The 25,388-nt window shown below is 31.6% G+C and overlaps 1 protein-coding gene and 1 long non-coding RNA gene across 2 annotated transcripts; one reads left to right on the top strand and one right to left on the bottom strand.

The window, feature by feature from the left end:
- Positions 1 to 8,006: 8,006 nt before the first annotated feature.
- Positions 8,007 to 9,665, bottom strand: LOC7472991 (cysteine proteinase inhibitor). Its single transcript, XM_002298118.4, has 3 exons — positions 9,477 to 9,665; positions 9,175 to 9,382; positions 8,007 to 8,184 (listed from the first exon to the last, which is right to left on the bottom strand). Exons 1-2 carry the CDS (start codon positions 9,576 to 9,578, stop codon positions 9,179 to 9,181), a joined length of 306 nt encoding a protein of 101 aa, XP_002298154.1. The 5' UTR covers positions 9,579 to 9,665; the 3' UTR covers positions 8,007 to 8,184; positions 9,175 to 9,178.
- LOC127904946 (uncharacterized) lies at positions 8,595 to 9,655 on the top strand. The gene is made up of 2 exons (XR_008058362.1): positions 8,595 to 8,896; positions 9,123 to 9,655. It is a non-coding gene; the product is annotated as an uncharacterized LOC127904946 (long non-coding RNA).
- Positions 9,666 to 25,388: the final 15,723 nt, after the last annotated feature.

Below are 25,388 nucleotides of genomic sequence, written 5' to 3'. Positions count from 1 at the left end.
ACCATCAAAATTAAATTTTTTGGTGTCCACAGGTTCTATGAGATGAGAGGTGCTTCATGATGATTGTTTGAAACCTCAATATATATCGCATAAAAAACCATATCAAAACCGGTAAAGCCAAAGCTAACCCAGTTTGATTTCGCTTATTTGGGCTATTTTTTGGGTATTTGGAGTTGATGGAATGGTTTGTGGGTGTTATAAGGGTGATGATGAAGTATTTTTGGGTTGAAATGGTTTAAAATTGTGTTTTTTTTTTTTTTTACCAAAAGAGTCAATGCCTCGATTTTTCAGCCATCATTGTGGTGTTTGGAAACTAGTGGGCAACCTGTCGCCTGCTTATTTTTTATAAAAAAAATATTGTCCACCCATTTAAAAATAAAAATAAAAACAAATAAGCCCAGGTACACCAACACTCATGGGTTAGGCACGTTGGGTTATAGGCCTGCGAGTCTAGGCTCTTTTGGCCCTTTTTTGTAAATTGGATATAAATTTAAAGGGAAAAATTTATTGAACCCAGTTTAGTTCATGGTCTGGGTCACAAGTTTAACAAGTAAAGCCACAATACCCAGGCTATTATTATTTTTTGTTATCACTTTTTTTTAACTAAAATCTTTTTTACAATATTTTTTTAATTTATGTTTCAATTAATATCCTTTATTTGTGATTTTTTTCCATATTTAACCTTTTTTTGTTAGAGATTGTTTTTTGATGGTGTTGTGCATGTTTAATTTTTGAAAATATTATTCTAATTTATCTATAATTTTTTTTATCTTTCGCATACAAGAAATTTATTTTTCAAAATAAAAAATATTTATTTTTAGATAATATTTTTAATATGTGAAATCTTGCATAATAATTTTCACTTTTATTTTATTTAATCAATTTAATATGTGTATCTATTTTTAATATCATTTGATTGAATAAAAAATAATTTTAATAAACAATTCAGTAAACACAACTGGATAAATATCCTATATTGCAAGATTAATTATCTTGATTTATATCTGTCTCTTGATTTTTTTAGTTTTATATTTAGTTATCGTTAATAAAAAGTTTCTCGTTTATTAACACATATAATTATTGATTTATTTGATTAGATTTATGTATAAATTTTTTAATTTATATTTAAAATTTTTTTAAGTATAAAAACACATCTAAAAAACCTGTATGTATAATTTTTTTATAAAAAAAAAACTTAACCCGTTGGCTAATCACGAGTCAAATAGCTAGTATACTCTAATTCTCATTGTTCTACGTTTCGGCTTTGGTTTATTTGAAATGGATAACAAGAGATTTTTGGTGGATCCTTACACACAATTTGTTGTGTATTTCATCGGTGTCTTCGAAAAGTAATGCTTTTTTTACAAAAGTGTTGACAGAATATTAGATTGGTTTTCTAGTAGTTCCTGAATTATTTTTTCTATGTTTTGTCAATCATAAAAAAATAATTTATAGTATTTAATTGTGTCATATAACATGAGTTGAAAAATAATTTATTAATATTTTATTTCTTTTAAATTTATTAAAAGAAAGAAGATTTAAAGAAACGATGATCAAATTTGACCGATGAAAAAGTTGAAGAATGATACAATTGAGAAAAAAAAATTATAATTTCATAAATTATTTAAAATAAAATAATAACAATAAAAAAAATAAAAATCAAATAAAAAATGTAAAAAATTGGAGTGTTAAATTAAAAAACATCAGTTTAATAAATTAATTTAAATAAAACAAATAATAAAAAGAATGGAAAAGTATTTAGTCATTTCACCTTAATGTTTTATTAAAAAAAGTTTGAAAGTTTTCTATGAGAAAATAAAAGAAAATTGTTTTTTTACTGTCAATTTTTTCTGACTAAAAAATGTTTTTTGTTTTATTTTTTTTAAAGGTTACCAAATATTTGAAAGGGAGTACTAAAGTAATTTTCAAAAAAAAGTATTTTTCTAAAAATAAGCGAGGCATAAAATTCTAAATTTTACCAGATAATATTTGCACCTTCCTCTGGTCAGTATAAAAAGGGAATTAGGCCCTTTTCCAAGGGTTTCGCACCACCCCACGTACGTTATGTCAAAACCATTAAAGCCTCACAAGCCAGCTGAGAGACATTGGGTTCGATAAAAAGCTTCTTGCTAGAGCTAGCCCAACTCATAATGGTTTGGCTCAACTTCTTGGGACTGGTTTTCGTTGGATTGCCATCTTCATTATTCTTTAAATACCAGGCTAACAAAGAATGATTCTGCCTTAATAAATTATTGAAACTTGAAATCCTAATGGCTTTCTACACAATTTTTCAAAACTAGCTGGTCCTTGATGCCTTCAAATAAAGCAAAAGGACTGGACTTGTATGTATAACCTTCTACCAGTCTAATAGACCAAAATCAAAACTACAAAAGAGATTGATTTCTGCAAGGTTTATTTTTAACAAGGACTGGACTTTTGGCTTTATTTTTATGCACTATTTTTTTCTGCTTCCAATTCATGCCAGGTTCAATTTTCATACTCACTCCATTTCGAATTTTTACACATATAGGCGATGATGGTAGTTTTGTAGATTTTATTTGCAACCTAGAGCAAAACCTAAACTCGGATTCAGAGATAGAGACGAGGCTTTGACTGGATTAATTGTTGGCAAACTTGTCACAAAAAAGAATAGCCTTGGGTTTCCTGAAACACATATATGCAACATAAACTATAAATTTAAAATTTTTTCGGGAATCTCAAGGATCTTGTTAGACAAATTATATGTTGTTTTAAGTTTATGCGAAAATTATCTGAATATCAAATGTTTCTTTCGACTTTGAATATTTGCTTCAAGACTGGGTTATCGCAAACTATAAGTCATCCAAATGTTTGTCTTCTAACGGCAATCCACATGAACCACCAATGAGAAATCTCCTAAACCCTTTTAAGAGAGAGGGATTGTTATACCTTAGAGTACTAGCTCTTTTCTTTTGTGTTTTATGTGCTTACGTATTGTACTCTACTCACCATTAGAAAATAAGAGGTATAGCTTTCTATTTAGATAAACCTAAAAACCCTATAAATGATAAAATATCAATTTGACCCTTAAATAATATTACATATATTATTTTAGGCTAATTTTATAAATTTATTCAATCAAGTCCTTACTTTATTGTTTTTAGGTCTAAAATTATAATCTCATGTATTAATTACATTCTAGTCCTTAATTCATAAAATTTATTTACAATGAAGTCATGTCATTTTAATTTTTGACCAATGGTTTTTATGTGTGTGACCCATTTGATTCCCTAATAAGTTGACCCAAATATAAATCATAATCCTAAATAAAATAGGATTAAAAAAATTAATTTATTATCAATTCAACAATTGATTGATTTATATTTAAAGATCAAGTACAATGTCTAACAACATGTCATGATCCCCCAAATATTTATTAGGAAAGTCATAAGTGGTTTGACTTAACCTTTTAATGACTAGTCTCTTAGTGTAATTGTTCTTTCATCAACAATGTTTTGATTTAGATATTATAGTATTGAGTGTGTCTACTATGTCAAATCATGTTTATTTACAACACCATAGTCATTGATTCTTTGAATAAGATTTGAAACTCTTTTTAAATCTCATTCCACCTTACGCAATGATTTACAATCACTACTATTTGAGAACATGTGAAACATTTTTCTCAATTCACTTAGGGTGATGAATCCTCTTTTAATTACATAATTATTTAAGTTTGATAGGCAAGTAGAGACTTGATTGAAGAAATTCAAAACTAATGATCAAATTGTAAAAGACGTGAGACTTCAGGGACTAAAATCAAAGGCCAAATTGAAGACAAATAAATGTTTGATGGTCAATTGAGGGTAAATTTGTATAAATCAGGAACGAATGACCGAATTGGAAAAAACACTGAACTTTGGGGCTGACAATTGAATTTGACAATGGTGGAATTGCATGAAATTAAAAGTTATAAGGCAATTACAGGTGTAATTAAAAGAAATTAGAAGAACAAGGATTAAATTGAAGTTTTCCAAGTTCTAAATTAAAAACCCTAATTTTTAGAGTTTAACCTAGACAACGCGTCACTCATATTTGATGAATAGATTGAATGACATATTGTTCGACCACTATTCGTCTTCTTATTTGGCAGTTTTTGCTGATTGAGTTGGCACCTTCAAACGAATGAATGTGAAACTACAAACCTCCAAATAAAGTAAGGTTAGAACCAAATAAAAGGTGTGCACCCCTTCACCAACTTTAAATGGTCTCCAACGATGATGAAATCGGAGTTGTTCAACAAGGCTTCAAAACTACTCAACTTAGTGAGTTATGACTATGATACCCACTATGCAAAAACCATTTTTTTTTTTGTATGTTCACACTTCAAAACTTCTCAAAGGGTTCTTATCAAGGGCTGAAAACCTTTCTCTCAAGATCAAAAAGTTAGAAATAACTCATTTCCCTCTAAATTTAGCAAAACCATTATGAACCCCTAAAAACCAAAACCACAATTGCAAAATCAACCTAGTATAGAGCTTCCAGCTATTAAGCTTTGTCCAAAACCCTCTCATTTTGATCAAAGGCTTGAGCATTGATCAATCATGATCAATATTTGATTGAACTAAAAAACAAAACCTAGCAAAACCCAATAAATACTCCCTGAAAAACAAAAAAGAAGGAGGAATAAGAAGAAATGGATAGGAGAAAAAGCATATCCTTGGAGTTCATTAATAATCAAGTTTATGGCTTCACATCTATAAGCTAAAATGATAAGTTAAAGGTTGAGCAAAAGCTATTTTTTTAGGAAGAAGGGAAGTAACCATTCTAAACTTTGAGCAGGTATAATTGACCACTAACCTAGTAGGTGATGTTTATGAGGCACACCTCTAGCTTGTTTTACATGTTTAATGATGTTTTTGAGCTTCTTTTAATGTTATAATATTTTTAGTTTTAGTTTCAGTTAATACGTAAAAGTGTTGTTTTTTTTCTTCTTTAATCTTGCTTTAAGTTGTTGTTAGTGTTATTAGATGCCAAGAAAATATATTTGTGACTTCCTTTGATAAAATAATAAAGTTTTGGAATCTGCCAAAATTAGTAGTAGGTGTCTGATGTCTTTTTAGGGTTTGTTACTGCATGTTCTTGGTTTTTGGGTCTTGTTTGAGTCTTTGAAGTGCTAAAGTGTCAATTTTGAATCCGACATTGCTGAATATGCTTGCTATTTAGCTTTAGCAATTTTAAATATTAGAATCTCATGTATGTTCCTATGATTTGTTGTTTTTTTGTTGTTTGTTTTGAGTCAAACGTATATAACTATGGCAATAGGGTTTGTGTGAACAAAAAAAGATTAGTTTAGGGACCTAAATGGTTGGTTCTAGGTTTGACAGTAGGCTGAGAAATTCTCTATGTTTTAGGGTTTGGATTCTTCATGTTATTCCAAAGAACGTTGTCTTAGCTCTATGACTTGGACTAATTTTGTTACATTTTCTTACACTAAACACTTCGGGGAACTTGATTAGTCAATAATCTTGAGTTAATTTGCATCAATAACTTTTTTTATGAGTTTTAATCTTAGAGTTTTTGTTTTGGTATTGAAACCTATTTTGGCCAAATCGCTTTATCGAGTGATAATCATTGATTTTTTAGGTTTGATTATGATTCAGGGATTGATTTCCAACATATCTATGTTCTTGGATTGTTCATACCGGGTCTGGTTTAAGAGTCACGTTGTTGGGTTCACTTTGAATGTTCTTCATTTGTTCTTCATGATCTTCCCAAGAACGTTACTTTAGCTATGTGATTTTGAGTAGTTTTGTTTCATTTATTTACATCTTCATCTTCACATGACATCATTAACCAATAATTTATAGTTCTTTTGCATTTATAACTTATTTTAGTGTTTTAATATTAGGGTTTCGGTTTTAGAATGAAATCTTTTGTGACCAAATTGTAAAAATTTAATGATAATCAAAGTGAATGTACTCTTAATTTTTGATCCTTGAATGATTTCTAGCCTTTTTGTGCTTTCTATTTCATGAAATCTGATCTAAATTAGAGTTTATTTTGCTAGAATTGGTTTGAATGTTTATTGGTGTTCTTCGTATTTTTTGTTTTTTCTAGTTTTGATTTGTTTTGACAAAAAAAATTGAGTTTTTGTGTTTTTGCAAGTTTGATTCGTTTCGGATTCTACTTTAGGTTCTAATTTGTTTTTTGGATCAAACCAATGATCTTTAGTTCAGTTTATGGTCGAACCAAAGGTTTCGGGTCAATCTGATCGAGTCAAAGTCAGGTCAAATATTAAGACCCTGTTTGGTTTGCAATTGTTTTGATAAAAAGAATTTTGCTTTAAAGGCATATTTGGCAAACAAACCCGTAAGCCTGTTTTGACAATTTTGTTTTAAATAAAAATAAACTTTTCCCAAACAAGGCCTAAACAAATAAAAAAAAATGCATGTGGAAAGAAAATCCTAGAAATTATTTGAGCATTTTAAAAAAAAAATCTGAAGTATTTTGGTATGTTTAAAAAAAAATGTTGCATGGATTTTACAACAAGTTCATAAAATTCAAAAGGATTTTGACCTATATTTTAAAAATATTAAAAACTTATTTTGACAAGAAAATATATTATTCATTTTTAATATAAGGATAAAAAATTTACATAAAGATAATATTATTAGGGATAATAATTTATCATTATTAACTTTTAATATAAGGATAGAAAAACTTATATAAGGTTAATATACAAAATATTATTGGGAGTGATACAGCCCATTCACTTATAATATAAAAATAAAAAATTATAAAAAATTTTATCTAAAATATTATTTGAATGATCAGTTTTTCTTGAAAAAAAACCTAATTAATAATTAAGAATATTTCACCCTTCTAGACCACTGGACCACGTTCCAGACCTTCTTTTTTTTTTTTTTTCGCCTTTGACTAAGATATATTCACCATTTCTAATTTTTTCTTTGGAATTAACAGTCTTGTCGAGCTGCTTGCAAAGCTTCCGATTATTTGTCATATGGTTTGTGAAACCATTACCAATCAGCCAAGAGTCACTAAAACCATTGCTTGTAGCAAACCATGTTGCAACAAACAACCGTTCCTAATATGCGGATGATCATCAGAACTTCAGGGAAACAACACATTTTAATCGCAATCACATTAATATGCGGATCTCGAGTGAGACCATGAGCACTTGATCATATCTGGGGAGGTTACGAGTTGCAGGATGTTCTACTTATTATTGTGACTGTTTGGAGTATTTCTTTGTCAATGAGCTGCGTTGGTGTAGGTTTCAGGTTCGAACCTCTCCTAAATTAGCCTCCCCCAGCACAGCTATGACAGCTGGTTTCTAGAATAAATCTTGCCATATATTTCTGTTATTCATATCTGGTGTCGATTCATGCTGTTGTCAATGTAATGTTAAACTAAGAATCTTACGGTACATGAGGACATGCTTTAAGAAATATTTGAACACTTGCATCTTCAAACAGGCAAACATCACAGATAGTTTGCTAGACATATTCCATCATCAAGTCTCCATTATATGGGAAAGTTTAGATTGAATCAACTTCTGTCGCTGTTCAATGGTTTGAGAATCCAAATTTGAATCCGCGTGGAGGAATGTATCATCCGAAGGTGAGATATATGGGAAAGTTTAGATTGAATCAAATATTGACAAGGACTTGAAACCATATATCAGAACCATACACTTGATCCCTTCAATTATAGGCCTGAAAGCTTCAGCGCCTTTCCAGCAAAGATATGTCATCAATTCAAAGTACTGGAGTGGTGCTGATGCCAAAGCAACAATCTTTGCTTTCATGCATACAAACAAAGAAGAAGTTTCTTATTGAGTTCTTAGACTGTACTGTACAGAACTTCCATAACTTATAAAACCATACTTCCACTTATCACCGTACTCAATATATAGCAGTGATGAAGTCCTAATCCATACAGAGGAAATAGGGAAGATTAACAGGAGTAATCAAGGACAATCAAGAAAATAGCCAACATAGATATACCATTCATGAATATGCAATATTCATTCAAATATATATGAGAGTAACATCTTCCAGATCCATGTTCAGAAAATAGTATTTGCCTTACATCACAAGGAAATCTATTCACGTTATTATCTACTTTTATATATTTTGAACATCAACTCCAAGCATAGCAAACTATACAGTCTTCAGTCACCTGAATCAAAAAAGCTTCGTCAGTACTCAAATAAAAGCTGGCATCATCATGCTTGACGTCGATGCCATTGAACCAACAATATTTTAGCTACTTTACACCATCGATGGTTTTCTGAAACAATGACGTAACTTAAAGGGTAAAATGTAGACTACAAGATGCCAGGATAAGAAAATTGATATAAACTAGACTAAGAAATAATGAGTAGGGTTATAATATATGCAAAACATTTCACAACTAAACGGTCTTGTGCCTCTCCAGAGAAGGATTTGGTGAATGAATCACTATTTATTTTTTGCTTAGATGCCAATTTATATTATAAAGGTTTACGACGAATCACTATTTCAAATTCAATTAGACAAGATGCAGTTGAAGAACACCACTCCCTAGAGTTGCAGTCGAAAAACCACCGCCGCATATGTAAGCTTGCAAACCAAACATACGCTCGTAAACTTAACGAGTGGGTTAAGTTTTACTCTTGTCATTCAAGGAATTGGGGAAAAAAACAAATAAAAGTAAAATGCTTTCTTCACTAATATTTCCTCTCTGTAGGCTTTCATTTTAAATAGACGTTAAAGTAATCCTGCCACAAGAAACCCAGTTGAATAAAACAGAATCTGAGTTGATTTTGCAAAAGACATCCAACCAAAAACTCATCCCAACATGTTGTTCTAACTCCAAAAACAAGGTGCATCACTTGATATACAGCTATGAGGTCCACAAAATTCTCTTATTTCCTATCTTCTAGATGAAATTCTACTGGCATCTTACAAGTTTTAGTTCCATTGACTTCTTGCATGGCTGCTTAAGCATTCCTTTATCGTATCACAGGAAAGGGAAAAAATAAAAAAAATAAACCAGATCTATGTTCCAACAACAGCATCATAAAGTGAATCAAGCCGACTGCAAATCATGACCTAAATAATCTAAAATTTCCAGAGTTGACAGCGTAATAATTCATTAAAGAAATCAAATGCAGTTAATTACATATACCTAGCTAGGCGCTAGAATCACAAGGAGCATCCGCAACAAGCTTGAATTCCTGAACCTCCTTAAAATTCAACCATGGCTTCACCCACACCTTGGCTTCATACACTTTCTTGTGACCCCCTTCAGTTACCTCAAAGGTAATATAATAAATTGTCCCAGCCACCACCTGCTGCTTTGCATTCAACACCCTCTTGAACTCCAGCACTGAATTCTGCACAAAAACAAGCATCGGATCAAATTGAATCAAAACAACAATACTTCAAAAATAATGTATTCAGCTAATTTTTTGAATTTCAAGAAAGAACCTGTTTCTTGTTGTAGTCATCAACAGCAAAACGAGCAAGACTGTCGATTTCAAGACTGTTAGCTGTTCCTTCCACCTCCGTAATACCACCTACTGTTGCCATTTCGTTCTGTCTTTCTTTCTGGGAGTCTCTGCTTTTGTTGTCAAGAAAAGAGAGGAAGACGAAGATGTTTTTGGAAATTCATTGGAGAGGATTGGAGGGCTTTAAATAAATATTTTTTTTAGATTAAAATCGTTATCCTGTTTGACCTTTCATCGATGTCGATGGTTTAGTCAATTTTGGCGCGCCGTTTCCATAGACGATCAGTTGGCGCACACGGATAATTAACTACTTCAGTTCATACCAAACGAATACTCAACCAGTGCCGTGTTTTACGAGCATATGTCTTAATTGTTAAGAAGGTAATCCAAACTTCCTATTTCAACATAGAAAAAATAACAATACATGAGATGGATGAAAAATAATTGTGATATTACTATGGTATTTCATCCATTGCGTGGAAAGATCCAGTCAACCTAATGTACTAGGTATTACTTAGAGACACGTTCAGAACAGTGTTTCATTAAAATTTTAAAAAAATATATTTATTTAAAAATATTTTTTTATGTTTTTAGATAGTTTTGATATGTTTATATTAAAAAAATTAAAAAATATTATTTTGATACATTTATGAATGAAAAACATTCTGAGAAGTAATTATTACTACAATACCAAACACTAAAATAGCTTAAAGCAACTTCAATGTTCATGTTGATATGAACATCGAAGTTGATCCTCCCTTTTTTTTCTTTTTCTTTTTTTTCTTTTAATTTTTCTTTTTCAATTTCTTAGTCATCTAGTTACCTTTAGATCAGCCAAGTAGACTAGGTTACATCGAGTAACTCCTGTATGATTTAATTTTAAATGCAGAGTAGGTAATGAGTTAAGTTGAAAGGCTTTAATATTGACCCATTAAGCCGAGTTTAATAATAATATTATATAGTTTTCTATTGCCTAAATATTTTTTGTTATATTAAAAAAAATAATCCGACTTCCACAAGCCTATAAATTAGTTAACAAAAAACTAAATCCTCTAAGGAAGTTACTAACCATTAAGACACAAATTACTAATCATTATAATAAGGTAATTATGAATTTACCCTTGGGAAAAAAAGGCAATGCACTAAGCTTTAGGGGTAAGATTATCTTTTTCAAATTATATAGGGTTAGTTTGGTAATTTTGTTTTATTTTGTACAGTAAAATTACTAATTTAACCCTAGAATGAAATAATCTAATACCTATTATCCAGGAACATTTTTGTATTTTTAGAATAGTGTAATTACTTTGATGCCCTTAAAGACAAAACCAATTGAACTCTCACCCAATGGCTTTTTTCATCATTTTACATTATTTTTATTGTAACTTTCAAGGGTGATCAAGGGTACTATTGTAAATTATATTTATTAAATATAATTAAAAAAATTTGTTGGCACATGCACGACTCACTAGCAAGTGGATAGTCCTTGCGTCGTTCAAACAACATATAGGGGGTCGTCCAGCCATCAAACGTCTTCTTCTGGAGTGACGTTTGATAGGTATCAGCACCTCAGACCATATGAGGCAATGCATGTGCCAAGATTCACGACAGTTTGAGGTCAGCGACCATTTCTTTCGCCCCCTTCTTCTTTCTCCCCCACCTAGATTTTCATGTTAGACCCCTTAAAAGTTAAAAAACAACCATTTAATTTGTAGGTTCTTCATATTCGATCTCTTTTCTTTTTATTATGATTTTTTATCTTTAGTCATTTATTGAATCTAATTCTCATTCTTTTGATTGTTATTTTTTGTTTGGAATCATTTTATCAATTGATTTCATTTTACGATTTCACCCTTCTTTTATTTTTATTTTTTTCTATCAAATTTAATCCTTCTTCTATTGATTGTCAATTTTTTAGCCTTGAGAAGTTTTTATTTTAAATCATAAATAATTTTATTTTACAATTTCACCCTCCTTTGGTTTTTATCCTATCAAATTTAATTTCTATTCTTTTGATAGCTATTTTTTTACTTTGACAGGTTTTAAAAATTTATATTTTTAAATTGACTCATAATAAACTTATTGATTGGACCCGAATTCAGGGTTTTATGGGTTGCGAGTTTTTAAAATTTGACCGGGTTTAGAATATTTGTCCGGGTTTGCTTGGTTTTTACAAATGTTTTTCAATATCACCCCCAATGATTTTTCTTTCTTTAAAATTTGGTCACCATTCTTTTAATTGTTGCTAATTTTATTTGTCATCATTTTTTTAATTTTTTTTAAATTACATCCTTCTTGGGTTTTTTCTATTAAATTTTATCCTCACAATTTTTTATTGAATTGATTGAGAATTAGGTTTCTTGATTGAATCCAAGTCAAAGATTTCACGGGTTGTGACTTTTAGATATTAGACTAGGTTTAAGAGGTTTGTCAAGTTTGTTTGATTTTTTTTCTTTTTTCTAAATTGATGTTTTCTTATTTTTATCCTTTTTTGTTTTTTTATTTTATTTTTGCGTTTTGATTCTATTGGATTAGTCCTCAACAATTTCTTTCTATTTCACCTCTACTATTTTTAATCTATAAAATTATAGATATTTTTCAATTTCACCCTCTATTTGTTTTTTACTCTTTGAATTTGGTTCTCATTCTTTTAATTGTAATTTATTTTATTTGGGATTATTTTTAATAATTTTTAAAAAAAATTTATCCTCTTTGGGTTTTTTTTCTTATCAAATTTTATCCTTGTTATTTTTATTGCTATTTTTTTTTTAGTTAAGTTTCTTAATTGAACTCAGGTCCATCATTTCACAAGTTATAGGTTTTAGATTAGACCAAGTTTAAAAGATTCGTCTGGGTTTGCATGATTTGTTTTTCCTTTTTTTAGCTTAATTTTCTTATTTTTAATCTTTTTTTATTTTGGGCTTTGTTTTTTTATGTTTTTGGTTTGATTCTATTGGATTAACCTGTATAATATTTTCAATTTCATTCCCTATCATTTCTTAATCTATAAATAATCATCAAATTACAAATGTTTTTCAATTTCATCCCCTATGATTTTTTAATCTTTCAAATTTGATACTTATTTTTTTAATTGTTATTTATTTTGTTTGGGATTTGTTTTTCAAATTTCATCCTCCCTGGTTGTTTTTCTCTCGAATTTCATCCTCGTTCTTTTTGTTGTTTTTTTTCTTTTGCAAGTTTTTTGTTGATATTTTTTTAATTATTTCATCCTTCAAAAATAAATTGATTAACAGTTAAGCTTTTTAATTGAACACCGATTCATGATTCAACAAGTTGAAAGTTCTTAAGATTATACTAGGTTTAGAAGGTTCGCTTAGGTTTTTTTTATTTTTTCCTCGGATGGTTCTTTTAATATTTTTTTTTATTTTTTTTGTTAATTTATTTATTGTTGTTTTTTTTAATATTATTTAAATTTCCACTTAAACAAATGGCTCGACACTTCAATGTTGTTCTTTTTTTTTATCAATTTATTTATTATTTTCGTTTTTTTTCATATTATTTAAATTTACACTTAAACAAATGGCTCGACACTTCGATTTCTTTTAGCGTAGTACTTCTTTTACATCAAAGAAAATCTCTCTGCCCGCGTAGAGGCGCGGGCAACATATCTTATAAGATCTAATCCAAGAATGATTATGAAAACGAGCTTGTTTTGTTAGACTGAAGGTTTTTTAAAACCATGGTATTTGTTATTAAATTCTCGTGGTTGCAATTCCAAATTTATAATCCAAAAGGTCAAAGAAAAAAACAAACCCACGTATTAACTCCTTGAGATTTACTAATCAAAAGTGATAAACTCTTGAGTTGCAGTAAGATTCAGTTATCTAATTGCAATTTTACTGGCTAAACTACAACCCACCCATACGGATAGTTTTGATTGAATCAAATATTGACAAGGACTTGAAAACATATACTACAACCATACACTTGATCCCTTCAATTATAGGCCTGAGAGCTTCAGCACCTTTCCAGCAAAGATATGTCATCAATTCATAGTACTGGGGTGGTGCTAATGCCAAAGCAACAATCTTTGCTTCCATGCATACAAACAAGGAAGAAGCTTCCCCTTGAGTTCTTAGATTGTACTGTACAGAACTTCCATAACTTATTAAACCATACTTCCACTTATAACCGTACTCAATATGTAGCGGTGATGAAGTCCTAATCCATACAGAGGGACTATGGAAGATTAACAGAAGTAATCAAGGGGCAATCAAGAGCATATTCAACAGAGATATGCCATTCATAAACACGAGATAATCATTCAAATATGGAGTAACATCTTCCAGATCCATGTTCAGAAAATAGTATTTGCCTTACATCACAAGGAAATCTTTTCACGTTACTATCTACTTTTATATATTTTGAACATCAACTCCAAGCATAGCAAACTATACATTCAGTATCAGCACCTGAATCAAAAAGGCTTTCATGATCAGTACTCGAATAAAAGCATGCCATCATCATGCTTGATGTCGATGCATTTGAAACAACAAAAAATTTAGCTAATTTACACTACAGGTGGTTTTCTGAAACAATGACGTAATTTAAAGGCTAAAATGTAGACTGCAAGATGCCAGAATAAGAAAATTGATATAAACTAGAGTATAAGAAAAAATGAATAGGGTTATAATATATGTAAACCATTTTACAACTAAATGGTTTTGTGCCTCTCTAGAGGATGATTTGGTGAATGAATCACGATTTATTTTTTTTGTTTAGATGCCAATTTATATAATAAATGTTTACGACGAATCACTCTTTTAATTGATTCAATTAGACTAGATGCACTTAAAAAACACCACTCCCTAGAGTTGCAGTCAAAAGATCGCCATCCACCAATGATGCGATTAATCTTCCTATCTCATTGTAACAAGAACATCAAACACAATCGTAGGAAAGAAAGATGAACAAAGCCCAGTGCTAGCTACATTAGCTTATAATGTAAGAAGATTAGCATGCATACACTCAAAACCCACTCAAAAGTATGTCAAGTTGACACAAACATCACCTTCATCTAGCAAACATCAAAGGCACATTCCTCGAGAATTGTTGCGTATAATGTGATTTTTAAGTTGAATATCACTGAGCACTCCTATGACCTGATCATTGTTTCAGAAGAATCCAGCAATGACCATCTTCACACGCATCCCAAATTGTTGGACTTAATGGCTGCGGTTTGCTTGATGCACAGTTAAAAAAAATTACATATCAAATGACCAACGCACATGTCAGCTGCCACACAACACGGAGAAGGAACCATATCTGCTACTTATGAGAGGATGGATAAAAGCATGGTAACTCACATTCTAATGTCCTTTTCACCTGAACCAAAAAAGCGCCATTTCCATCTTCATGACAAACATAGAATGTGAGTGTACTATAATGGTCTTAGATTTTGCTGGAAACCAATATCTTTTGCAACATATATTAGACTCATCTGACACTAGACAAACTAGTTTTTTCCTAACTCCCAACCAAAACTAATTTTCAGGTCACCGGATTGGAGACACGAGTATTATGATTATGTTAAGGCTCAATGTGAAAGCCCAGAGGGAAAGCCTAAGAAAATGCTTTACAGCAGAACATATCAAGGCAAGTAGCCTACTACTTGGAGCAGCAAATTGCAGGCTCATCTCAACTTGCAAACCAAACTGTATATGCACAAGTTCCCAGTCTCATTCCTCAAAATATATCAGGTATAAATAGTGGCTCTATCTGCCTCTACAATATTCAGCGCCATTGCAAGAAATCTTACTTTCAGAAAATGGATCAGCTAAAAGATGAGAAGAAAAAAAAACGCATCCATTTTACAGAGAGACATCTGTTGTAATTTGTGAAGCTATTTCAAAATGCCACTGAAATTCCTTAATAAATTTCCCTGCATGTCAGTGAAAGAAAATTTTGTTTTCCATGGTTTGAAATATCCTTATCACATATGTTCACCATAATCAGTTCTTATCCTTTATCTTCAAATGCACAAGTCAAAAGTGGGTTGATGTGGGTGTGTGGGTGTGCATTGTTTCCACCGGACACCGGAATCTTCCTTCTTTAAGTGATAAAAAGAATAACCCTGATATATTTTAAGTATAACCTGATATACTTAAAGAATCTCATGTTTTGAACGAAGTACAGTTTTATATATCTCCTGTAGGCCCTGTTAGAAATATTTGGAGAAAAGTAGAAATATTAATATGGAAAGCATGGTAATAAACAAATCTCATTTATATTACATTACTCTTCCAAGAGAGAAATTCCATTCAGACTTGGATTTAAACTTACAAAACTCTGAACATATATTTATATTAGTATAGGATAATATAAGAGACTTCAAAGATAAATACATCTTTAATATTTATACATAAACATAGTTCTACCTAAAAGAAGTAAAAGACACTTTAAATGAAAACTTCATAATTAATTTCAACACTCCCCCTTAATTTTGAAAGTCTTCCGGTTCTTGAAATTTGAATTTTGATGGAGGATACTCTTACGATAATTTTCAATATCTTCTTTCAATTTTTTGTCACATTGCATCCATAATTAATTTTCTAGAATTAACTTCTATTTTCATTTTAGGAAGATCTATCTTGCATCTTTGTCTCAGTCATTCCTTTCATCATGGCTAGCTAATGACATTCCATGCCATTTCTTTAATTTGTTTTTCTTTAATTAATGTCTTTGTCTAAACATGGCTACTCTTAACCATATCTCTCTTCTTGTGGTTGTTGCCATAATTCTCTAGCCAAACATTTCTTTTTAATGTTTGGATCTTTAAGTGACCATTTCATTTCTTCAGGTTGCTGTTTTTTTCTTTTTTTTGTCATGACTCTTTGGCCATTTCTCATGTCTTGAAGGAAAAGTTCTCTCTTCTCTTCTTTATGTGTGGTCTCTCTTGTACCACATCTTATCTGTTGTGTAAGAAGTTGTTAACTTGCACTAAGCCTCTTTCTTAGGCTTCTTTTATCTCTTTTTGATGCAAAGTCTCAATTCTCTTGTTGGGAACTATCATCTTGCATCTCTATTTTTTTTCTTTTTTGTAGGTGTAACTTGTCCATCCACTTTATTTTGAAATTTCATATTCTTTAGTCCCTCTAAAAGCTCACTAGATCAAACTAGCTCTAATACCATGTTAGAAATATTTGAAGAAGAAAAGTAAAAATGAAAAGTATGGGAAGCATAATGAAAAACAAATATCATTCATATTATATTACTCTCCTTAGAAAGGAAGTCCCTATAGATTTGGACTTAAACTTACAATACTCTCTGAACATATATTTATACTAGTCTAGAATAATTCAAGAAATTTAAAAGATAAATACATCTTTAATATTTATACATAAATCTATAAGACATCTAAAAAAACTAAAATACACTTTGAAAATTAATTCCAACACTATAAGCCGCATGGTCTTCTTCCTGCACAGCATCAGGATCTATACACTCCAGAATAAATAAGTTCTACTCTTGTCATTCAAGGAATTGGAAAAAATACAAAAAAAAGACAAATGATTTCTTCACTCTTGTCATTCAAGGTTGTAATTCTAAATAGATGTTAAAGAGCATCCAGCCACGAGAAACCCAATTGAATAAAACAGAATCTAAGTTGATTTTGTAAAAGATTGATTTTTAAACTCCTTTTTTTCTTATTTTTTTCAAAAAACAAAATCCAAAGATAGCAAAAATTAACCCAAAAAAATTAAGAAAGTATATTTTTGATGTATTTACATTTTCAATGTCTTTTTAAAAAATTAAAAATTTACTTTCAACGTGTTCAGTTTCTAACGCATTAATTTCAAAATTTTTTATTTATTTTTCTCATCGAGTCGATGTTGATATTGTTTTTAAAAAAAAATCAGAAAAAACAAAAATTATTTGAATAAAAAAACCAAAAACACAAAAAAATATAACCAAAATAATTTTAAGTTGCTTCGCCATCAATTTTACTTGATAACCAAGCAATTGAGAGAAAACAAATATTTTTTCTATAAAGAAGGAACCAAAACCCTACCCCTCTACAAAAGTGGAGAACAAATTAAAACAAATCTCAGGAGACCCCTTTCCTTTTTTCTTCACTGTCACCACTTCTCATTAAAATGAACCCATCTCTTCCTTCAATATTCCTTTCTGTCACCGGTGAACTCAAGACTGACAAAGTCATTTACTCCACCAGTGGCTGAGAGCCACCAACACAACCCTCTCCCCATGTTTTAACTTTAAAAAACCAATATCCATTCTCCTTTTATTTATGGATGTTATCGCTTCCAGTCTTCTTCACCTGTAACAACCTGTTTGATTTAAATTGAGTGTGTTTTGTATTGTGATAGTTTTTGTGATTGTAATTTAAAAAAATTTGTTTTATAAAAAGTATTTTTAGTTGAGGTTAGTTTGGTATTTATATATGTTTGGTTAAAACTATGGTTGAAATTGAGGTTGAATAAAAAGTAGTTTGGAATGTGTTTGGTTAAGACTTAAGAATACTTTTCAAATTGAGATTATAAAATAATTAAAAAAATATATATATTAATATTGATGGTTTTCAATTTAAATATTATAGATTTAACTACTGTTATTACATCATGAAATAAATAATACTTTATATAAAATATTTTTTATTATTCCATTAAACTATCTACAATTCCATCACGTATGAAATCCATCCGACAAGGACTACAGTTTCCTTGCTTTCTTAAGCGCGCAATAACATCAGGTAATATATCATCAGGAACAAAATTTGGATTGCGATCAAATTCTGCAAATGCTACGTTATCAAGCGATCTCCTTCTAATTTATGTAGTGTCATTGAATAATGTTAAACACTAGTTTTTCGAATAAAACACAATTAAAAATAAATAAATAAAAATAATTTTTTATTTTACTAGGTCGGATCCGATTCAGTGCATTTAGTTTTGGACCGGACTCGGTCCAGCCGAAACAGTGGAGACAATCTCCACTGTTCAAGTGAACAGTGGAGAGTGTCTCCACTGTTCACTTGAATAGTGGAGAACTGGAGATTGCCCACGACAGAAGAGAGGAAAATGAGGTTGTTGTTGCTTGGCAGCTACCTTTTCCAACTTTTGTTATACCACAGGTTTGGCCACAAGTATTGATGGGTCCCACTAAAATAAAAATGGGTTTGAAACATAACCAAACATAAAAATATTGTGGCTTGCTTTAACCTCGGGTGCAACCGCATTACCAAACGGCACCAATGTCTCAATCATCATCAACGGTCTAACCTTTCCTCTCCCTCATCTTCAAACACTAGCAACTCATGACCACCGGATTAATTTTTCAAAAGAACAACCACACCCCTCAACAGTCAACCCTCTCTAAATCAGCCTCCGATTCTTAGTCCAGCAGCAACCTTCAAGGTCAACCAGCTCAACCAGTCATGGCAGCCCCTTCCCAAACTCATTGTCGGCTACCAGCACCACCTCTCACTCCCACCAGCAGCGACAACATTACCAGATGATTCAATAGCATCCCTCAACAGCAGTAACAGCCTTTATTTACACCAACATCCAACCAAAGCACATAATGTTGATGGATTTGAAACACTTAGGGGGGATAAAACACATTATTTTATTTCATAAACAAAAAGCTTGCATATATTGTTAAGCTTTCAAACACATCATCTCTTTCTCTCTAGTGTTTATCTCTTACATTTCCCACACATAATAACATAAACTTAGCTGCCTATTTATACACAAATTGAAAGTATGAAAAATCCAATTTCAAGTGTGAACAAAAATGATTGGTGGTAGTGTGAAGGTGGTTGGCAACTGCGGTTAGTATTGCAGTTGGTAGCAGTCATCCTTGACTTTATAAACTAAGCTTACTGCAACAAATTCTCCCTTTAAACTTTATTAAGAGATGTCATGCCAAGCATGAACTTCAATTTGATAAATGTCTCTCTTTTAATGGCCTTGTAAAAATATCTGCAACTTAATCATTTATTTTGTAAGATATTAGTTCAACTTCTTTATTCTCTATATGCTCTCGGATAAAGTGATGACGTGTATCGATGTGTTTACTTCTTTCATGATATAATGGATTCTTTGCTAGTGCAATCGCTAATCGATTATCAATATAAATCTCTAGAGGATTTTTTTGAGAAAATCCCAAATGCTTTATCATATTCCTTAACCATATTAAATGGCATACAACTGAGTTGGTAGCAATATACTCGACTTCACAACTTGATAACATTACTATCAATTGCTTCTTGGATGACCATGTGAAAGATGTATCTCTCATAAAAAAAAAAGACAAATATTGTTGTTCTTTTTCTTTCATATAGGTCTCTATCCCAATCACTATATGAGTAACCAACAAGATTGAAGTTTTTACTTGAAGTATAGAATATACCTTCATTTGATGTAGCGTAGAATTTTCTTGGTTGAATTTAAGTGAGACTGATCTAGTGTCTTTATATATCTGTTTATAAGTCCTACTCCATAAAGTATATTTGGTCTAGTACATGTCAAGTACCTCAAGCTTCCCACTAAGCTTTTAAAGTAAGTTGGATCAACATTTTCTATTTTACTCTTCCTCAATTCCACTCCATTTTCAATTAGAGTTAATACCAAATTGCAACTTTCCATTAACTTTTCAATAATATCTTTAGCATAACCATTTTAGGATTCAAAAATCCTTTCTTCTTTCCACATCACTTCTAAGCCAATAAAATATGTCATCAGACCAATATATGTCATCTCGAACTCTTGTACCATGCTTTTCTTGAAGTCGTCAAACATGGTTGGATTGTTGCTAATGAGTATCATGTGAATAATGTGCTTTCATTATATTCTTTCTTAATATACATTGCATGTTCGTATGGACATTTTTCAAATATATTTTCTTAAAAATACATGTTAATTATGGTATTCTAAGCATGCGGAGCTTGTTTCAAACTATAAAGGGCTTTCTTCAACTAATATATTTTGCCTTCATTATCGACTTCAACTTATCCAAGTGGTTATTCAATATAGATCTTTTTTTCTAGAAAGTCATTCAAAAATGATGCATTTACATCAAGGTGATAGATCTTTCATCTATATTGTACAGCTAGTGAGATCATTGGTCTGATTGTCTCCAAACGAGCTACAGGAGCAAATAATTCTCCAAGGCCAATACCTTCTCTCTGTTTGTAGCCTTTTTACCACGAATCTTGTTTTGTATCTTTGTACTTCACATTTTGCATTCTTCTTTGTCTTATAAACCTATTTGACACCAATTGTTTTCTTGATTTCTGGTAAATTAGTCAACTTCTAGGTATCATTCTTTTCAATGGCATGTATTTCTTTATCCATTGTTTATATACATTTCTCTTATGTGATAGCTTCATTGAAACTAAGTGGGTCATTATTTGTAAAGAAACAAAATAGAGTTCTATCTTCCATGACTTGAATGGCATCATAAAAATTTTCTAGATTTTTCATCCTTCTTGGTTCTTCTAATGAGGATACTAATGGTGATGTTGATGATGATTTTGGTATTGGTGTGTTTCTCCTTTTGAATACAGGGAATATGTGTATTGGAGTTTGTCGTTCATCTGCTAGTAATATTGGACCTTCTACAAGTATTGTCGATACTTCCACTTCATCTTCAAGGATCAGATCAGTACTGATTCATTTGACTTCTTCTTAATCATCATTCCATTGCCAAGTTTTATCTTCTTCAAAGATAGCATCTCTACTCATAATCACTTTCTATATGATGGGATTATACAGCTTGTATCCTATCTTTATATCATCATATCCGACAAAAATGTATTTCTTGCTTTTATTATCGAGTTTGGTCCTTCTTGCATCTGGGATCTTTGCATAGGCCATACAACTAAAGACTCGAAGATAAATAACATTTGGTTTGTGATCACTTCATGCTTCTTCTAGAGTGATAACTTGCAAGCTTCTAGTTGGGCAGTGATTCAATAGATACATTGCACATGATATAGCTTTGGCCTAATATTGTTTGGGCAACTTATTTGCTTTAAGTTGACTTCTTGTCATATCAAGAATAGTTCGATTCTTTCTCTCAACTACATCATTCAGTTGTGTGTATAAGCTGGCGTTGTCTAATACATGATGTCTTGTTATGTACAAAAAGCTTCAAAGTTATTTAATGTATATTTTCCATCATGACCAGATCTCAAGGTTCTAATGTTATAGCCATTTTGCTTCTCAATAATTGCTTTAAAATCTTTAAAACAATTTAACATTTCTGACTTCCACTTTAGAAAGTATACTCATGTCTTTTTGTTATAATCATCAATGAAAGTAAGGAAGTACTTATTATGTCCGGTTGACATTGGTTTTATGGTACCACACATGTCGGTGTGCATTAACTCCAGTGTCTTCTTTGCTTTCCAGTTGACCTCTTTGGCAAAACTAGCTCTATGATGCTTGCTGAGGACACAACTCTCACAAGCTTCATCTGGATGATCTATATGGGGCATACATTTGATTTGACCATCTTCTTGCTTGCTAGCATTTTCAGACTTGTAGATGTCTAGGCCTTAAGTGCCAGAGCCACTCTTCATTGTTGATGATGGCACTCAAACACTTTGTTACATCATATTGGATGTTTAGAGGAAATATCTTATTCTTAGACATCTTCACAAAAGCAATTAATCTCTCATTGTAATGCTTTATTATTAAATGACAATTTTTTCATGTAGAAAGTATAGCCTTTTCTCCAGAAGTTGACTTACACTCAACATGTTGTGTTTATGGCTGGAATATAGTACACATCTACGATGTAACTATGATCACCATTCTTCAACTTGATTGGAATGTTACTTTTACCTTTTACTGGAACTTTTAAGGTATCTCTAAAGGTGACTTATCCTTGTATAATCTCATCTAGATCACCAAATAGATCTCGTTATCCATATATGTAATTGTTGACTCTAGAATATAGATATCAAACATTCTCTTGATTCTTACCTATTTCTTGTTGGAAAAATAATGCAGTTGATCTTTTAATGATGGTATCTTCCTCTGCATAGTTGGTTCGTTCATGTACCTCTAATAGAGCTTTTCTTCGAAATTCAGTGTTATAGTTCCCAAATTGATTACAGCTATAACATTGGATATTTTTCTTGTCATGGTTATTATAACTGCCTCCTTTTCTTTTAGGAGTATATGCTTGTTATCCTCGACCTCCTCTAGTGGTGTTTCTACCACCTCTTCCTTTAAAACCCGTATTCCAAGATCCTCTTCGATGGAATCCTTCTTGTCTATGTTGACCTCTTCTTTGAGTGGTATATCCACTTGCTGAAGTCCTCCTTACTCATTTTGTCTTCTTTGAGGGATAATTTTGATTGCAATACATGTTCTATTGTCTTATCTCCATTTATTTTCATAATTTTATGTCCACTAGCTTGTAAAGAACTTATAAGCTCATCCAGAATCAATTTTTCCATTTCTTTAAACTCTTCAATAGCGACAACAACATAATCAAATCTTGGATCTAGAGATCTTAAAATTTTCTTAGTAGCCCGAGAATTTTTGAGGGGTTCTCCATTTCTTCCCATATGATTAACTATCACCATAATTCTTGTGTGATAATTAGAAATAGTTTTTAAGGACCTCATTTGCAATTATTTAAATTCACCTCGTAAAGATTGAAGACGAATCTTCTTGATTTTGTCAGCACCTTTGTATTTTTGTTGGAGAACCTCTCATATTTCTTTCAATGTTTCTGTGGAAGCAATGATCTCAAATGTGGCTTCATTGAGACCTTGACAAATGATGGTCTTGACTTTGTTGTCTTTCTTTTTATTGGCTTTGAGGACTTGCTTCTGCATTTTTGTAGAGAATCTTCTGCTTCTTTGCAATCTGGTTCATTATAACCAGATTCCACAGTCTCTATACACTCTTGTCAGCCAAGAAATGCCTTCAATCTGATACACCAATTATCATAATTATCTTTGGTCATCTTTGGGATGAGTATTTGTGCATTTTCTAGTCATTTTATTCTTTGAATGACTATATCACCTTTTAGAAGTTGAATTTTGAAAAACAAGACACCACAAATGAATCAAGAATGGTCCAAATAGTAGGAAAGTGATATGACTTGGTTGACAATGGGTCAGAAATGGGCTGAACCGGTCAAAAAACTGATTCTGGACATTGGTCGGTTAGCTGGGGTTGAACCGAGAATATTCCAAGAATATTCTTCAACGCGGCTTTGATGGCTCGGCTAAACATGGCTCAAATATGGTGCGCATGTAGCTCAGTCGTCTTCTTTCTTTAGGTGCATGGGTTGCGCATGGTTGACAGAGGCAGATATTCAAGCGATGCGCATAGGCCATTGTAAACTCCAATCAGGCTGATTTTTGCGCTGTTGAGTTCATATTGAAGAACCCTACACTTTGGAATTATCAAAATATATTTTTTACAATTTTGAAAATTCGAATGTATCTAAAAAAACTCCTATGTTTTTTATGAACAATGCTTTGATACTAATTGTTGGTAAGAGAGACCACTGGTGATGCCTTTAAAACACTTAGGGAGGATAAAACACATTGTTTTATTTTATAAACAAGAAGCTTACATATATTGTTAAACTTTGAAACACGCACTCATTTTCTCTCTAGTGATTCTATCTTATATTTTTCACATATAAGAACTTAAACTTAACTATCTATTTATACAAAATTAAAAGTATGAAAAATCAGATTTCAAGTGTGAACACAAATGGTTGGTGGTTGTGTGAAGGCAGTTGACGGCTGTAGATGGTGGTTGCGGTTAGTGGTTACCATCCTTAACATTCTAGATTGAGTTTACTACAACACATAACACCCATCTCCACCTTGGGCGATCGTTGCTCCTCCCAACCACCACCGCAAGCAATGCCATTACCGTAAACCACAGACACCAAAATAAAATTTTCTCTTGCAACAGAACCGTCACCCACCCACCTATAAAAGAGAAGAATAAATTGAAACAAAAAATATCAAATTTAGAGAAGAGATGAAAAACAAAATTGATTGCTTTGTGTTGAGAATTTCTTTGTTTACAGGTGACAGTGACTCTCGACAACATAGAGAGGAAAAAAAAGAGGTAATCTCCCACATTTGGTTGTTTTTTTGGCTTTACCTGCGGTGACTTGTGGAACCACTTACCACTTTCAGAAGCCCCCTTTTTATTGGAGAAGTGGACCGATTACTGGTTTGAACTAATTCCACGTAATTTATCTGTGTTTTAACTCTCCTATGCAAAAGCATGGAGAATGGTATTTTATAATTAGAAAGAATGTGCAGCAGCTTTCTTGTTCCCCTTAATCATCCCACCTAATGTAATTGATTTGTTTGTTTGTTTTTTTTTTTTGTTTTTTTTTTAGTTTAACGTAGGTATCCGGGTCAGCTTGCGCGCACCTCGACTAATCCCACGGGCCCTGAAGTTAACGACCATGTAAGCCTCCAGTGGCCATCATATGAGCAACCACAGAGCTCGAACCTGAGACCACAGAGAAAGCAAACCTCTTGATCCCAAGATTTGTTTGTTTATTTGGTTGGTTCAGTCATTATCAACATGGAGCGTGCACTTGGCAATTTGCCTCCTCTGCACTTAATATTTAACATTTCTACTCTTCGAACTTCGGAAGGAGTGTGATAAGACTTGGAAACCAGGAAGATTTCCTTCGTCGTGTAGCCTAACGTCCATTGGGCTTGAAGTAAGGTACGGAAGGGAAGAGAATGGAACTCTTCTAGGGAGTGCTCTCCTCTTTGTAGTTTCTTTCTTTTTTTCTCTTTTAATCGAGTCTAAAATTTTGTCCGAGGTTGTATTACATTTTGAATCTTCCACTTATTTCCCAACCAAAAATTCATACCCAACATGTTCTAACTCCAAAAAAAAAAAAACCA

The sequence above is a fragment of the Populus trichocarpa genome, chromosome 1 (genome assembly GCF_000002775.5).
Source record: "Populus trichocarpa isolate Nisqually-1 chromosome 1, P.trichocarpa_v4.1, whole genome shotgun sequence".
Taxonomy (NCBI): domain Eukaryota; kingdom Viridiplantae; phylum Streptophyta; class Magnoliopsida; order Malpighiales; family Salicaceae; genus Populus; species Populus trichocarpa.
The sequence above is the reverse complement of the archived record's forward strand: the minus strand, read 5'-3'. Positions and strand labels throughout refer to the sequence as shown.

Bases quoted from the DNA above. Each gene is read 5' to 3' on its own strand.
- LOC7472991 (XM_002298118.4), bottom strand. From the start codon at position 9,578: ATGGCAACAGTAGGTGGTATTACGGAGGTGGAAGGAACAGCTAACAGT. The intron at 9,383-9,476 runs GTTCTTTCTTGA...GTTTTTGTGCAG, and splicing joins ATGACTACAACAAGAAACAG to AATTCAGTGCTGGAGTTCAA.